Source organism: Pelophylax lessonae (genome assembly GCF_965119305.1).
Source record: "Pelophylax lessonae genome assembly, chromosome: 2".
NCBI classification, from domain to species: domain Eukaryota; kingdom Metazoa; phylum Chordata; class Amphibia; order Anura; family Ranidae; genus Pelophylax; species Pelophylax lessonae.
In genome coordinates, this window is record NC_138769.1 from 735,688,753 (window position 1) to 735,707,358 (window position 18,606).

Here is an 18,606-nt window from a genome sequence, read left to right on the forward strand (position 1 = left end):
CTGTTTCTGTATACAATTTCATCTGCATAGGATAATGTAACCAGGCAACCCCTGACCTGTGTGTAGTAATTTGATCAGGAGGAGGATGTACTCGTGTGTATAAATTGAGTGTAAAACTGTTCAATAAAGGAGAAGGTTCCAAAACTTGTATGAGCTAAGTTGTTGGCTAGCTTTGTATGAGGCCGGCTGGGAAAATCTGGGATATATGTTAATGAATGCAAGGAAGCCGTATACTGACGGAAGACCACAAGTACAGTGTGGGTCGGCGGTTCCGTTACAGTGCTAATCCACCTCTAGCAACTAATAGCTGTCAATATAGTTAACTTAAGCCTATTAACTTGTCACTTAAACCAGCCTAGGTGGAGGGGGACAATACTAGCAGACAGAAACAATAGGGGATCCAATTAACCATGGAATTCACATTTAAGCAATGCTTTGATTCATTGAGAATCGCAGACTGCATGGCAACGATCTACAACAGGCTATGAGGCAAAGCTCATACAGTGTCCCAGTAGTCTGATTCTGTGGCGTTCTTTTTCTTCATATATTTCTTGAGGGATATTGTTGATCAATATTACTGTCCCAAGTGATGAAGCCTATACAATTTTTAACACAAACCACACATATAGGACCAAGGATTAACAGGGGTAAAATGAAATGCTGAGTCCGGTGTGGTTTTACTGTGAGTCTGGTTAGGGAAGACCAAACTGGGCTTCTCAGTCACTCTGTGCCCCTAATAATAGACACAGGGTGACCTACATATAAGAGGGGCCTGTGGATCTGAAAAAGGAGTTTCCCAACCTCTCTAGGGTAAGTTGGGTTCAACGAACCCCAGCCCAAAGTGACTCCCGTCACACACTGTAAGTGCATCAGCTGAAGAATGAGATTCACACTCATTCAGATTCACTTTGCACATGGACATAGACAAATAGCTTTTTCTTGAGAAAATGGTAGGAATTTGCAACAAAGTTTGTTAAAATTCCCCGTAATGTACATTAATCACCCAGAGGGAATTTAAAGTGGTCACACGTTAAAAATAAACTAAAATGTTAGTGTCCCCGCTCTTAGGAATAAATTAAAATAAATATGTAATGACGTATGTGATAACTGGTGTTGGGATGCTGCGGATGACAAAGGTATGTTCCTTTTTAAATAACTGTATAGGTATCAGTGCTGCTAAACCCTTTTAAACACTAAAAGTCCATAATTAATAAATCTTAAAATTAAATAAATTGGAGTTGAATGTATCATCCTAGATTACCAATCAATATCACTACTCCTCACTCAATGCATGATGTTAACAATAGTATTATAATAAATACATAGAAAATATGTTATAATTAATGAATAAAAATCATCTAAATATTCAATAATGGAAACATTGATTAAAAGATCATTTAAAAAAAAATGGTTGATATAAAGTTCTACATTCAATCCTACATGTGTCATACTCTGAAGTTGGTAAATCCACTTAGTCTCATTTTGAGAAATTGCCCTTTTCATATTAGTGCCCCTCCAATGTCTTTCTATTTTGTCTATTCCACAAAAGGATAATTTACTGGGGTCCTTATTTTGATATAATCTGAAATGGTTCGACAAACTGTGTTGGCCAAATCCCTTTTATTAATATTGTTTTCGTGTTCTCAAAGCCTTAATCTGAGTTCCCTAGTAGTCCTTCCTACGTACTGTAGTCCACACTCTCACATTCTAGCAGATTTGTGACGTGAGTACTACTGCACGTTATATATAGGAGAAGTAGTGGTGTTTTTTTTTTTTTTTTGCCCTCCTTTTTTTACATGTTTTACAAGTAACACATTTTCCACATCTGAATAATCCTACCTGGTCAAAAAAGGTGACCATTTTTTTTGGGATGATCTGGGATACCTTTGACTATTTTGCCCCAAGTGTTTGTGGGCGCCTGTATATAAATTTTGGTGGAATTTCTTGGAAAATGGGGTCTCTCAGTAATATGGGCCAATGTGTTTGTAAAACCTTTTCTAATTGTCTGTATTGTTGGTTAAATTCTGTGCAGAAAGCTATATTGAATTCATCTCTTTGGTTTTGGTTTTAATAATTCTTCTCTATTCAAATTATTTATATTTTGTTGTACTTTGTATAAATGTGTATGTTTGTATCCTTTTTCTGCAAACCTATTAATAAATTAGCTTGTTCATCATAGTCTTCTGTTAGGTCACAATTTCTTCTAATTCTTAGTAACTGACCTTTTGGGTATTCCTGTTATCCACTTTAGATGGTGTTCGCTGCTAGTGGAATATAACTATTGCTATCTGTTTCTTTAAAGTATGTTTTAGTAAATAGTTGGCTGCCTTGTTTGAAAATTGTCAAATACAGATATTTATCTTTTCTGTACTGTAATTGGCCAGAAATTATATATTGTATTTGTTATTATTCATATATTGAATATACTCTCTAAATGTGTTTTCCGGCCCTTCCCAAACAATAAAAATGTCATCAATGTACCTTCGGTAAGCTTTTAAGTGTGGGTGGGGTTCTGAATAAATATTTTCAGATTCCCATTTGCTCATGAGGATGTTTGCTACCGTGGGAGCATATATAGCTCCCATGGCTACTCCTCTCACCTGTTTTTAGAAAAATTTGTTGTGCCAGAAGTAATTGTTGCCCATGGCTTTTTCTAAAATGTCCAACATAAATTCAATTTGTGATTAAGGTAATTGGTTATCTTTAATACGGGCCCATTCTTTTTGAGGCATAATTTTGCTTAATATTAGTGTATAATGAATTTACGTCTACACTGGCCATAATGGTTTCTTTAGAAACTGGGATGTTCTTAATATAATTTAGTAAATCCCTACTATCCTTGATATGAAGGAAAATTCTGTGCTAATGGTTGGAGGTTATGGTCCAAGTACTCTCCAACTCTGGAATATAATGCCTCTACCCCATTTATAATAGGTCTGCCTGGAGTTTTTTCTGGATTTTTGTCTATCTTTGACCCCTTTCACACAGGCGGACCGTTCAGATCCGCCTGTCCGTTTTTTTGGCGGATCTGAACGGTCCCCCCCATGTATCCCTATGGGGCATCGGATGTCAGCGGAGACATGTCCGCTGACACCCGTTCCGATCCGTCAAATCTGGACGGATGGAAACCCTATTTTCCATCTGTCCAGTGGATGGGATCGGATGAGAACAGAACGACGGTCCGTTCCCATCCGATTCCCCCATAGAGATCTATGGGGCTGTGACAGCTGTGACTCCGCACACAGTGCGGAGAACAGCTGTCATTCACCTGCTCAGCGGGGGATCGGCGGAGCGATCCCCCGCTGAGAAAAGCGGAGTCAGTTTGACGGACTCCTAGTATGAAAGGAGCCTTAGGGACTTGATAAATGATGGGCATTTTAGGGGCCTCTGGTATTAGATATTTGGTTTCTTTCTTAACTAATATGCCTTCTTTATGCTCCTTTTTAATTTCCCTTGAGTTTAGTGGATCTCCTTGCAATTTTACATATGTGTCGTTATGTGATTGAATATGCCTGACCCTACGTTTTCTCTTTTTCTTTTTCCCCTTCCCTCCTCTAGATCCTCTCTTCTTTCTTCTGCTACATGATATTGGGAAGAGTACCCCCTGCATATTCAATCTCAGCAGTGTAAATTTTAGTGAAGAAGAACTCAAAATATTAGATCTAGTATTTAATTGTTATCACCTAAAAATTTAGATAAATTTAAGACATTCATAGATCTGCACAAATTTGAGAAAGCTCAACATAAAAAAACATTTTGCTACCAAAACATAAGATACTGATAACATAGATCACCAATTTGTACACAATGGACAGAGAAATAAATCCACATTTAACCCAAAAATCAATAATAATCAATGTCTAGAGGTTAGAAAATAAAAAAGACATCATTATCAGACCCACTGATAAAGGTGAGGGCATAGTAGTCAGGGATAAAAAAGACTACCTCTTGGAACTCAAATCAATTGGTAGAGGATCCCGACACCTATGTAAAATTGAAAGTAGATCCAATAAACTCAAGGCTAAATTAACAAGGAAAATTAAAAAGGTGCATAAAGAAGGCATATTAGTTAAGAAAGAAACCAAATATCTAATACCAGAGGCCCCTAAAATGTCAATTTAGCAAGTCCCTAAGATGCACAAAAATCCAGAAAAACCTCCAGGTAGACCTATAATAAATGGGGTAAAGTCATTATATTCCAGAGTTGGAAAGAGTACTTGGACCATAACCTCCAACCATTAGCACAGAATTTTCCTTCATAACTCAAGGATAGTAGGGATTTACTAAACTATATTAAGAATATCCCAGTTTCTAAAGAAACAATTATGGCCAGCGTAGATGTAAATTCATTATACACCAATATTAAGCAAAAGGGTGCCTTAAAAGCAGTTGAATGGGCCCTTATTAAAGATAAGCAATTACCTAAATCACAAATTAAATTTATGTTGGACATTTTAGAAACAACCATGGGCAACAATTACTTCTGGCACAACTAATTTTTCTACAAACAGCGGAGAGGAGTAGCCATGGGAGCTAAATATGCTCCCACGGTAGCAAACATCCTCATGAGCAAATGGGAATCTGAAAATATTTATTCAGAACCCCACCCACACTTAAAAGCTTACAGAAGGTACATTGATGACATCTTTATTGTTTGGGAAGGGCCGGAAAACACATTTAGAGAGTATATCCAATATATAAATAATAACAAATACGATATATCATTTACGGCCAATTAAAGTACAGAAAAGATAAATTATCTGGATTTGGCAATTTTCAAACAAGGTAGCCAACTATTCACTAAAACATACTTTAAAGAAACAGATAGGAATAGTTCTATCCCCACAGGCAGCAGACATCATCCAAAGTGGATAACAGGAATACCCAAAGGTCAGTTACTAAGAATTAGAAGAAATTGTGACCTAACAGACGACTATAATGAACAAGCTTAATACATTGATTAATAGGTTTGCAGAATAAGGATACAAGCATACACATTTATACAAAGTACAACAAAATAAAAAAAATTTGAATGGAGAAGAATTATTAAAACCAAAACCCAAACAAAGCGATTAATTTAATATAGCTTTCTGCACAGAATTTAGTCAACAATACAGACAATTTAGAAAAGGTTTAAAAACACCTTGGCCCATATTACTGAGAGACCCCATTTTCAAAAAAATGCTACCAAAAAGACAAATTTATATACAGGCGCCCACCAACACTTAGGGACAAAATAGTCAAAAATATCCCAGATCCTCCCCAAAAAAATGGTCACCTTTTTTGACCAGGTAGGATTGTTCAGATGTGGAAAACGTGTCACTTGTAAAACATGTAAAAAAAAGAGAGCAAAAAAAAAACACATTTTAAATCCAACACTACCTCAGATATCTATAATATTTCTAAATTTATCACATGCAGTAGCAATCCCATCAGAAATCTGTTAGAATGTGAGGGTGGACTACAGTACGTAGGAAGGACTACTAGGGAACTCAGAGTAAGGCTACGAGAACACATAAACAATATTAAAAAGGGATTTTGCCAACACAGTTTGTCCAACCATTTCCGATCCTATCATAATAAGGACCCCAGTAAATTATCCTTTTGCCGAAAAGACAAAATAGGGAAGACATTGGAGGGGCATTAATATGAAAAGGACAATTTTCCAAAATGAGACTAAGTGGAACTTCAGAGTATGACACCTGTAGGATTGAATGTAGAACTTGATATCAACAGATTAATGATTTTTAATCGATGTTTCCATTAATACATTTTTAGATGATTTTTATTAATGTATTATAATAACATTATATTTTCTATGTATTTATTATAATACTATTGTTAACATAATGCTTTGAGTGAGGAGTAGTGATATTGATTGGTAATATAAGATGATACATTCAACTCTAATTTTATTTAATTTTAAATTTATTATGGACTATTAGTGTTTAAAAGGGTTTATGTAATATTTATTTATTTGGTACATACGTTTTTAGATAGTTTTTTAGATATTTTGATGCCATTTATTGTAACATAATTTTATACATTTATTTTTAGTTATCCAACATTGTCAACATCATATATTTCTTGGGGAGTTGTAATATAGAAAAGGAGTGTAGAATGGTACATTTTTATATTCTATTTTAAGATTCATTGACTAGGGGCCATTAGTGTTTTAGTAAAGGGGCTTTGTAACCTGGTACATGTATTTGGACATTTAGACATTCCCCCATTCATTGACTGGAATGAGGGAAGGTCTTTGATTATTTATTAGTGTTCATCACCATGCTGATCGTAACATTTCCGGTGAAGATATAACTTGTGCCCATATATAGTACAAGTGTTTTGTATATCCACCCTAACCATACAAAGTAGAATAACTTCATATTTGCATCACATCAAATTATTAATTCGCCTTCCATATACAAATAGAACAGTTACATATATAGAATAGAGTACCAAGATGGAGTCTGTGGCACTTGCGGCAGATATAACGATCACTCCATCATAATCGTAGGTTGTAGGATGACGTATTGGGTGTAGTAGGAGGAGTCTTGAATATAAAAGTCAGACACATATAGGATAACCCAGCTTCAGATGATGCCTAGTGGGAGGGGTCAAACGCGTAAAGTGGGGAACTAATGCCTGACGTCACTTCCGGTGGTTGGAATGCACGCCGATGCGGCACTCGCCACAAGATTTTAGAAGTTGATCTTTTTATTTTCACTTGTAAGTGCATTGATTTTATTTTAATTACAGCTTATGTTTTCACACTTTGGAGTTCTTTTTCAATTTTATGAATATCTTCCATTGGGAGCCATATGGATAAGGACTCATACTAATAATCGATTTTAAGATATATATCTGGTCTTATCAGGAAGAAATATAGGAACACAGACCATCTTCTTAAATGCTTACATAGCATTAGATGACCGTCTTTTCCATCATTCCGATGAGTGGGGACACGAGGGGAGCACAGAGTGTCTCACCACTATTCAGATTCCAAGCACTGGCACTTTTGATGACTTGATATCAACCTCATATATTTGCACAGCTATTAACTTGGGCATTATTAGGACTTTTTCTTCACTTGCCACTTCATTCACCTATTTGTGTATATGTGATTTATTTATATAGGATTCATTTATTCACACATTGTTGTGTTATGGGTATGTATAGCATTTTGTCACCCATCTTGCAGAAGAATGATATCCATAGAATACATTTGCGGCATTAGTAACAGTATCTACCTTTCATCAGTATATTCGAGACCTAAGCATTTGCACTTGGCACTTTATCTTTATATTTGCATATCGTGGAGCAGCGCTGATACCTATACAGTTAACATTAAAAGTAAAAACAACTATATTCGTCCCTTTTTATATAAAATTTACTTTTTTCTTTTTTTTCTGTTTAGGTGGACTGAAGAATCCATTTATTTATTTTATCATATTGGTCTTCATAAGTACAACTAAGTCCCACAGGAGACAAGCCATATCGGTGTTTTAAGGAACTGAAAGTTTTTATTGCTGTTCACTGGAGGATTCCCACAGGACACAAGCCATATTGGTGTTCTTAATGTCATCAATGTTTTGGATGCTCTTTAACATCGGATTAGGCTTCAGAGGACAACCAGTGTTCTGCAATTGACCATAGCTTTACAGCCCATGTATACATAAGAGAAGTAATTTCAAAAGCTATTTCTTGTTTGGAATGTGACAAAAGGTTTTACCAAAAAGGCAAACGTACCCAGACAGCAGAAGGTTTACAGTGGAGAGAAGCTGTATCATTATTTGGAATGTGATAAAGCTTTTTTGCACAAGTCAAAGCTTTTCAGACACCAGAATACTCGCACTGGAGAGAAACGATTTCAGTGTTCTGAATGTGACAGCTTTTAAAATGAAGTTAAATCTTAGCAGACACAAGACAGTCTACACTGGAGAGAAGTTGTATCCGTGTTCTGAATGTGACAAATCTTTTACAACCAATGGTATACTTACCAAACACAAAATGATTCACACTGGAGAGAAGCCATTTCAGTGTTCTGAATGTGACAAAGCTTTTATAGCGAAGGCAGATCTGATTAGACACCAGGGGGTTCACACTGGAGAGAAGCCATATCAGTGTTCTGAATGTGACAAAACTTTCAAATATAAGGAAGGCCTTAATGTACATAGCAGGATTCACACTGGAAAGAATCCATTTCAGTGCTCCAAATGTGACAAATCTTTTCCACGGAAGGTACAGCTTATCGCACACCAATGGGTTCACACTGGAGAGAAGCAATTTCAATGTTCTGAATGTGATAACGCTTTTACAACAAAATCAGGTCTTATCAGCCATAGGATGATTCACACTGGAGAGAAGCCATATGAGTGTTCTGAATGTGATAAAGCTTTTAAACAGAAGTCACAACTTATCTCACACCAGAATATTCACACTGGAGAGAAGCTGTATCCGTGTTCTGAATGTGGCAAAGCTTTTGCAACCAAGAGACAGCTTATCCAACACGAGAGGGTTCACACTGGAGAGAAGCCGTATCCGTGTTCTGAATGTGGCAAATCTTTTGCAATCAAGAAACAGCTTATCCAACACCAGAGGATTCACACTGGAGAGAAGCCGTATCAGTGTTCTGAATGTGGCAAAGCTTTTACACTGAAGCCATCTCTTATCAGACACCAGAGAATTCACATTGGAGAGAAGCCATATCAATGTTCTGTATGTGGTAAAGCTTTTAGACATACTGAAAGCCTTATCACACATCAGAAAGTTCACACAGGAGAGAAGCGACATCAGTGTTCTGTATGTAACATGACTTTTGCATTGAACTCAGAGCTTACCATTCACCAGATACTTCACACTGGAGAGAAGCCATATCATTGTTCTGAATGTGATAAAGCTTTTTCACATAAGTCAAAGCTTTTCAGACACCAGAAGGTTCACACTGGAGAGAAGCCGTTTCAGTGTTCAGAATGCGACAAAGCTTTTGTAGTGAAGTCTTTGCTTATCATGCATGAGCGGATTCACACTGGAGAGAAGCCATATCAGTGTTCTGAGTGTGACAAAGCTTTTACCTGCAAGAAGGTGTTTATCAGACACCAGAGGCTTCACTCTGGAGAGAAGCCATATCAATGCTCTGAGTGTGACAAAGCTTTTACAATGCGGCCAGAGTTTATCAGACACAAGATGGTTCACACTGGAGAGAAGCCTTATCAATGTTCTGAGTGTGGTAAAGATTTTTCACGTAAGGAAGGCCTTATCAGACACCAGATAATTCACTCTGGAGAGAAGCCATTTCAATGTTCAGAATGTGATAAAGCTTTTAAACATAAGGAAAGCTTTATTATACACCAGAAGGCTCACAATGGAGAGCAGCCATATCAGTGTTCTGAATGTGGCAAAGCTTTTACAGTGAATAAAGATTTTATGAGACATCAGAGGACTCACACCGGAGAGAAGCCTTATGAGTGTTCTGAATGTGATAAAGCTTTTACACAGAAGGTAAATCTTATCAGACACCAGAGAGTCCACACTGGAGAGAAGCCAGAATGAGACAAAGCGTTTATGCTTAATGCAGTGCTAATCCAACACCAGAGGATTAACAAGCTTCAGCTGCAGTGAGGCCACAATGAAAGAAAAGAGTTGCGGGTGTCTCTTATTTATACCTCATGTCATTCCACAATATAATGCTACTTTAATAACCAAACTAAAAACTGCAAGAGATCTCAACTTCCAAAGTGCTTTAGTGTGTGGTCATCCTACACTTTGGGGTTCTCTTTATTGACTCTTAAGTGGACAGAGCTCTTCTTTATTTATTTTTTTTTTTTTTTGGAAAAACAAAATTTGATCCTAGAAATGTTATTATGTTAGGCCTAAGGTGTAACTATGGGTAAAATCAATAATTGCATAAATAGTGAAATATGACATTAACTATTTTAGTCCCCTGGCCTTAACCCTATCCTACTTAACCCCTTGAGTCCCAGAAAGGTTTTTTCATTTTTGGGAATGTCTCAGTTCTGTGCATTATTCCTTTAGCAATTATAATCTATCCAAATTTAATTATACTTCAATTTTGCGGGACAGATATCGCTTTTAATTTGGTAGGAAATTTGGATACATATATTTTCATTTCTTTTGGATTTTATTAGGAATAAATAGTAAAAATTTTTAAAAAATAAGCATTTTTTTCTTGTATTTTTTCCTAATGCCGCATTTAGGTAATTTATGCACCACCAAATTTTTTATTTCAAAATATAATCAACAAAGTACGCTGATAAAAATGAGATCACAATAGTGTGACTTTTATGTAATGTAGCGGAATGGTAAAGCTCATAGTGATAGTCCACGTTTTACTTTAGGAGAGATTCATTCCCTTGTTTTAATATACTTTATTTTCTCTTGGTGGGTCTGAAAATGGTCAGTGAAGCTCAGATCCAGACCCACACAGGCATCTATGCAGCAGATCACTTCCAACAGTGATCTATTGCTGTCTGCAACCAGTATCTCTAGAGTGGATATGTTTTTTATACAGCAAACTCTTCATAAATTTGATGGGGAATGTTGCGTAAGATGACTCAGTGTACTGGAGTCATGGAGCAAATAACCAGTGAAACCATTGATGATATAGCAGATCTGACAGCAGAAGTGACTCAAACACCTAAGGCCAGCCATACACGGTTCGAATCTCAGTTGGTTCAGCAGGAACGGCCGAGATTCAAACTGTTAAAGGGTAGGCAGAATGTACCAAGTTAATTGATTTTAATCAACTTGGATACCACCAGCCTGCTGGATTCTCTTATGATTATCAATGGCTATAGCCACTTCCGATCATCACTGTCTTCTCCCAGCGAGGATGATTGTCCCCACTGGAAGCAGACAATAGTTATGCACAAAGGATTCCCCTGTCAGCACTGTCCATGTTGATGGGGGAATTGTGTAAATTTAACCATGGGTTGCAGGAAAGAAATTTGCACCATGTTGGGCCAGCCTAAGATGGTGTCATAGAACTCCATGGCTGCTGACTATCTCTGATGCCCAAGGTGGAGTCTACCAACTGGTGTCAGAGTGTTGTACATTAATTTCAGATCAGAATACCTACACAAGATAAAGGAGTTATAACAGGCACCTGTTTGGGAGTAAGTAGGATCCATTTTCTTGGATGGACTGAGTTGGAACTTGGTTGAATAATAGAGTGGGCTTAATTCCTTAACTGTTAGCTTCTACTATAGTTTTGATAGTAATTTTACACATTGCTTTTTCTTTTAGAATTGTTTTTTGAACAATACACATTTAGACCTGAAGACTAGCTAAAACCCACATAGTTACATAGTTATTCTGGTTGAAAAAAGACACAAGTCCATCCAGTTTAACCCCCCCCCCCCCCCAAAAAAAAAACACACACAATAGAAAACCTCCATATATTTCCACAGTTAATTCAGAGGAAGGGGAAAAAATAAAGCATGATCCAATTTGCTCCAGCAAGGGAAAATTCCTTCCTGAACCCCCAAGAGGATATTTCCTGGATCAACTTTTACCTATAAAGGTTAGTATTCAGTTATATTATGTACATTTAGGAAATAATCCAGGCCTTTTTTAATGCAATCTACTGAACTGGCCAGAACCACCTTGAGGGAGTCTATTCCACATTTTCACAACTCTTTCCACAAACCTTATTATGGTGGGAATTTTTTCAGAACTTGAGCAGGCAGAAACTGGAGCATCTTTGAATGGCTATCAGTCTGCTTCCATTCACAACTTGTTCAGCTATGCTTTGGGAATTAAAGATGAAAGCTAATTGGTTACCTTGCACACCTGCTATGGATTTAAGGGATTCCCCTCTATTTTCTGAATGCAGAGGCTCTGAAGAATAAAATGGTGGTTGCTGCAATCTTTAGATCTCACAAGATATCCGTGCAAGTGTTTTCTCAAACTCTTAGTGTCTAAAGCCCCGTACACACGTACCGATGGTCGGCTTACAAATGTTCCTCTTTTCTCCCCGGGATGTCGGTGTCTGCTGAAAAGTGCAAAGACAGCACAAGGACAGCACAAGAATTTTGTCCGCCGACTGCAGAAGTGATGTCATGTAATGGTTAACTTTCCCTGTGTTTTCTATTTTCTGAGCATGCCCAGTCTTGCAAATCTGCGGTCTGTCGGCCGAATTGTGTACTGACAGGCGAACAATCGTCCGTTCTGGTGTCGGCATACAAATATTTTCATGTTTGCACGAAAGACTTTTGTCCGCGGATTGTGCGCAGACATCTGTCGGAGGCACCATACTAACACGCGTACAATCGGCAGATCCTTCGTCCACCGACGTTTGTATGCCGACGATCGGTACGTGTGTACGGGCCTTTAGTGTTTAGTCTTAGTTTAGTGTGCACAAACACAGTAGATTACCCAATTGTTTTTTTTTTTTTTTTTTTTTATATATAAAAGAGGAGATTGAGTTGAGTAAAAAAGATACCAAACATGCCTTAAAATTTCACGGGCCTGTGAAATAGTGACAATCTTCAGTACCCAAAATAATGCGTAGTGCCTTAAAATGTCTCCACAGTTCATCAGTATAGAGTGAGTGGCCTAGAACTATTTCTAACTATTTTGTAACCGGCACATTGCGTTGTTGTTTTTGTAGGTAGCCACATCGGACACATGCATTTATGTTTTTGTATGTGCATGTACATGGTGACATTAACATTTTTATGTGTGTTTTTATTTCATTTACAGTATGTTGCTTTCTTTTTAATTTTTGTTTTTTCCTAACTTTATTGCTACCACATAGCTTAGTCCCCCATATAATAGAATATTGCTGATCACAGGTTCTCTTTAAGGTAATATAATAGGTCTATTAGACCCCTACTGTCACCTGTGGCCCCCAAAAATTATGGTCAAGGACAGCTTATGCTCCATTAGCTTCTTCCCTGGACACAGCAGCTGGTCACTGATAATGCTGAACCAAGAGTAATGACATAAGTGGGTTTGGCTGGTAGTAATGAAGGGTGTGTCATATGTTAATTGGTTTCTTAGCATAGATGATATAAATATATCCTTGAAATATAAACAATATATCTCTTTTTTTCTGTTGTTAAAATTCCACATGTATATGTTTTTTTATAAACTTGGATGATATTTTCACCGCTTAACACGATGGTCTGCTTTCTTCTACAACACATCCACAACACATTCACCCAAAACATCATATTTCAGATAAAGGAGTCTGATGGAATGGATCGCAAGCTGACTGTACACTAAGAAGCAATGCTACCTATTTAAATATTACCTCTGGCCTTCCCTTTAGTCTTGCACAATTGTACTGGTTCTTCTTCTGTACTGAAATGGCTTACTCTGATTTCACTGCACACTGAGTTTCTCCACAATGTGCATTAGAAGCTGAAGAAAGTCAGGTAGAGCCCCACCCTTATTTCCTGGCTGGAGGAAGTCCAACATCATCTAGCCTCTTCCTCCACAAACTGACTGACCCTGGTCCACCCCTTTCATTAATTAGGTGTCAGTTCTTTTAATCATGGAGCCTCGTAATTACATTTGGATGGCACCTTAGCCTTGGGTTGGCTAAATTTAATGTTCTAGCTGAGTTGTACCCAGTTGAGCTGCTCCTCCTATATTTTTAGGACTGCTCTGGTTTTTTCTTTAAACATGGTGGTTGATTGCTCTTGTCTGCTGCTGGAAAAGGCTTCTAGAAATGGTGTAGGAGGACCAATCACTGGGGTTGTGAATGTTTATTGGACCTTAGCTAATCCCTGAGAGGTTTTAACTGAATGTGTGGCTGGGGAGAAGATAAATATTTGGGAGGTTCTGATGAGAACTCTCTCTCCCTTAAGGCTTCTCCCCAGGAATGTGTGTTTTTAGAGAAACTATTACTAGGCCTCCGCAGGTGCCATATGCTGGAGGCCTTAGGAAATTTACCTGTTGAAGCTGGGCTGGAGAAGGAAACCTTCACGGAATAATGTTGCAGGGGAACTTGGCAGAAGCTGCTGCCTAAACATTGTGAGTAGAAAATTTCACCTATAGCTACAGGTACTGAGGTACTCATCGAGGGCTAAATGCCAGGAGGTGTTACAGAAGGACTGTGACTGCTTTCACAGGGTCATGGATTTACTTGGCTGTGCCCTCTCCATCAGCATTAGGTTTAAGCCTGCTGCTGAAGGGCCGGCTATTGGTGAATTATTATTTTTCATGAAACTGTCCTCCAAGATTTGTGTGCCCTGTATATCCTGCACCCTCAACCCTCCTCCCTGCATTTTTGTCTGAGACCTGTAATAAACCTTAAAAAAAGACCTCTAGATGGAGCCTGAGTTTTTTGGTGTGCTATTATGACTGGAAACGGTGCAAGCAGCCTGTTACAGGTAACAGGGACCCAATTAATTTCCAAAGGCCCTTCTGGCGTCATTTCTATACTAGGGTGGTTTGCATACATGTCAACTTGCTTAAGTATGTCCATTCCTCCAGACTGACATTCATCCATCAAGGCATTTTGCTAATTGCATATCTCCTCCCTAGAGCCAGCTTGCATTACCAACTTTATCTTCTGACCTGTGATGCTGTGTGTTTGTTTTGCCCTTTACAACTATGGCCGCTGTGCCCTCTTCACTTTTATGATGAGCTCATTAAGAGTGGCCTGCCTATTGCAAGTGGTAATTATGTAATTCTTCAAGGAGAACACCTGGACAGAGAAAGTGGATCTCTGATCACAGGGTACGTTAATGGAGCATCTCCTCACTGAGACACGGAATGAATATATAAAGTTTTGATATAAAGCTTACTTGATGATACTTGTTCCTACAATTCAAAATATAGACTTTTAACCACTTGCCTACCAGGCACTTTCACCCTTTTCCTGCCCAGGCCAGTTTTGAGCTTTCAGCACTGTCACATTTTGAATGACAATTGCGCTGTCATACAACACTGCACCCAAACTAAATTTTTATCAGTTTTTTTCACACAAATAGAGCTATGTTTTGGTGGTATTTAATCACCACTGTTTTTCATTATTTTCTAAACAAATGAAAAAAAGACACATTTTGGAAAAAAAAAAATGTCTTAGTTTCTGTTATAAAATTTTCTAACTAAGTAATTTTTCCCCTTCACTGATGTGCGCTGATGAGGCTGCACTGATGGGTATTGATTGGCAGCACTGATTGTGATGGGTACTGATTGACAACACGGATGGGGATGGGCAGATTGGCAGCACTGATGGGTACGGATTGGCAGAATTTGTAAGCACTATTGGGGCTGCACTGATAATCAGGACACGGATGGTCAGTGCCCTGTTTATCAGTGTAGATGTCCCCTGTGGGGATTTGCCAGTTTTGGGCTCTCCTCTCCTCACTCAGCCCCCACTGCATGCGGAGAAAAAAAAAAAAAAAGCATAAAAACATTTTGCTCGGAGTTGGGCTTTAAGCAAAGTGTGGGTGCTTGCATCCATTTCATCCTTACCAGACACCAATATCACCTGCCAAATTCACATACATGACCAGGAGTCCCTAGCCATGTAATCAAAGGGGTAGGAACAGGGAGGTGACATCATTGTCTAAATATGGCCATATGATCACATTTGGCCAATAATGTCACCACTATTTCCATCCATTTCTATTTATTGCCGATGAGAGCTCCAGGCAGCGGTTATTCAGCAAGTGTCTATCGTCGGATTTTTGCTTTTGCCAGGTATCGTGCATCATGAATGTGCATTGTGGGGTTTTTTTTTAACCACTTTACGACCGCTCACATTGCTGCTACTGTGGCAATGTGGCTCGTTATCGTCCAGCGACGTAGACCTACGTCGCTGGACTCCTCCCCTTGTGGGCGGCGTTCCTGCTGTATTCACTCACAGCGGGAGTCGGGCCAGGGGTGGAGCAGTGGCAATCACCGCCGCTCTTCCCCGATCGTCGGGGAATCGAGTGTGGAGATCCGCCCGCTTGTGTAAACAAAGCGGGCGGATCTCCTAAGTGACAGGCAGGGACAGATTGCAGGGTTCAGCATAGCTGAACCTGCGATCTGTCCCTGTGTCACTCAGTCACCTCCCCCCACACATGTCAGTAAGCACCAGGCATACATTAACCCCTCCCTCTCCAATAAAATTAACCCCTTCCCTGCCAGTGTCATTTTTACAGTAACAGTGCATATTTATAGCACTGATTACTGTAGTAATGTCACTGGAACCCTCAAAAGTGTCAAAAATGTCAGTCAAGGGTCCGATCTGTCCGCCGCAATGTCGCAGTCCCGCAAACAAAATCGCAGATCGCCGCCATTACTCGTTAAAAAAAACCACCAAAAATGACAGAAATCTTTCCCTTAGTTAGTAAACGCAATAACTTTTGTGCAAACCAATCATAATACGCTTATTGTGATATTTTTTTTTACCAAAAATATGTAGCAGAAAACAAATTGGCCAAAAATGATAAATTTTGATTTTTACATTTTTTTGGGGGGAATTTCATATAAAAAAAATTTGAAAAATACTGTTATTTTTTCAAAATTGTCGCTCTTTTTTTGTTTATAGCGCAAAAAGTAAAAATCACACAGGTGATAAAATACTACCAAAAGAAAGCTCTGTTTGTGGGAAAAAAGGACATCAATTTCATTTGGGTACAGCGTCGCACCACCGCGCAATTGTCAGTTAAAATCACGTGTGAATCGCAAAATAGGGCCTGGTCATTAAGGGGGTAAAATCTTCCGTTCTTAAAGTGGTTAAAAATACACTCATTGAGAATTTTTTTGTCAAAGACATGTAGCTAAATACATTTTGGCCTAAATATATGACAAAAATTTAATATATTGGATATTTTTTAACTGTCAAAGTAGAAAAATATTGTTATTTTTTCAAAATTGTCGCATTTTTTTATTAATATCGCAAAAAGTAAAAATCGTAGAGATGATCAAATGCCACCAAAAGAAAGCTCTGTTTGTGGGGAAAAAGGGACGTAAATTTCGTTTGGGTACGTCATTGCATGACTGCGCAATTGTTAGTTAAATCGCACAGTGCCGAATCGCAAAAAGTGGCCTGGACGTAAGACAGCAAAATCCTCCGGTGGTAAAGTGGTTAAATAAAGGACTTGTCAAAGACTGTCTCTGTTTATTTAGTTACACTTTCCATTTCCATTACTGATTCACATGGGGTGGGGGCAGTATCTGCGTGTCTCCTTATTTTCAAAGGTGGCATCCAGATTGCCAGAACCTTCCCACGGAACCCCACAACTACCAGACCAGGATTGAGGAGAAGAAGCCCTGGTCACCATTAACATGTAGAAAGAGATGTACACCGTTTAGGCAGTTGGAACTTCACAGCCAGCCATGGGTGCAAGACCTTGGATCGCCACCGCAAACAGGATGAAAGAGAAATGGCCGCACACCAAGCGATGAAAGACTTTATTAAACAAAGGATGCAAGGTACAGCAAAATGGATGGTAGACATGTTTCACACGACTCACAGTGTGCTTGTTCACTACAACAACTGCAACAGAAAATCCAATTTAAATATTTGAGCTACAGGTGTGGCCACTCACTTAATTGGAGAGTCTGTTGCTTCCATTCTGCTACATCAAACAATCAGATAAAACGGAAAATTCCTATCATACTTACCGTAATTTTCCTTTCCTGATGGTCTCCATGGCAGCCTACGTGTGTCTTAACCCCGCCTCCTCTCCAATGGTATAGGACCCCCCTCTATAAATTTCAGCTTGCAGGCACAGCCAGTGTTCCATATCTTAGCCAAATCCAAGACCAGAGGGTGGGACCTCCGGCTGCCATGGAGACCATCAGGAAAGGAAAATTACGGTAAGTATGATAGGAATTTTCCGTTTTCCTGACAGTCTCCATTGCAGCCTACGTGTGGGAAATAACTAGCCCAAACCACACGGGTGGGAATGTTTCAAATCAAATTTTACTTCAAATTATTAGCAGACAAAACAGTCAAGCCAAAATTAACTGAAGATAAGGAGGCTGGCTCCACACAATAATGTGTCATAAACGTATTTACAGAAGACCAGGAAGCCGCTCTGCAGACTACTTCTGGTGCAACATGATGTGAAGCCGCCCAGGACGTTGAGATGCTTCTCGTTGAGTGGGCTGTCACCGCCTCCGGAGGAGCCAAACCCTCTACACAGTAAGCTCGTTGAATAGCAGACACAATCCAGGCTGCAATGGACCTTGACGAGGCCCGCTTTCCTCTATTTTTGCCTGAGAATAGGACGAAGAGTTTATCCGATTGTCTGAAAGAAGATGTTGACTGAAGATATTCCATTAAAGTCTTCCCTACATCCAAGGGATGAGGTTCATCATCCTCGGAAGATCGAAAGGTAGGAAGCACAATCTCCTGGTTTTCATGAAAAAAACGATGATACCTTCGGATTGGAATTGAGCATCGGAATTAGGACTACTCGATCCGGAAAGAACGTGAGGAAAGGTTCTTTATGACCAAGGGAACTGATCTCAGAAACCCTTTTGGCTGAAGTGATTGCCACTAAAAAGGCTGTCTTAATGGTAAGTTCTCTGATGGAGTCCGTCAAACTAGTTCTTGAAAGGACGTTAAGGACAAGAGGAAGGTCCCATTTTGGAAATCTTGGCTTCCTCTGAGGTCTGAGTCTGACCGCACCT

The 18,606-nt window shown here is 38.8% G+C and overlaps 1 protein-coding gene across 1 annotated transcript; it reads left to right on the top strand.

The window, feature by feature from the left end:
* Window positions 1-7,940: 7,940 nt before the first annotated feature.
* On the top strand, window positions 7,941-9,630 carry LOC309547172 (uncharacterized protein). Its single transcript, XM_082246960.1, has one exon. It carries the CDS (start codon window positions 8,011-8,013, stop codon window positions 9,550-9,552), a length of 1,542 nt encoding a protein of 513 aa, XP_082103086.1. The 5' UTR covers window positions 7,941-8,010; the 3' UTR covers window positions 9,553-9,630.
* Window positions 9,631-18,606: the final 8,976 nt, after the last annotated feature.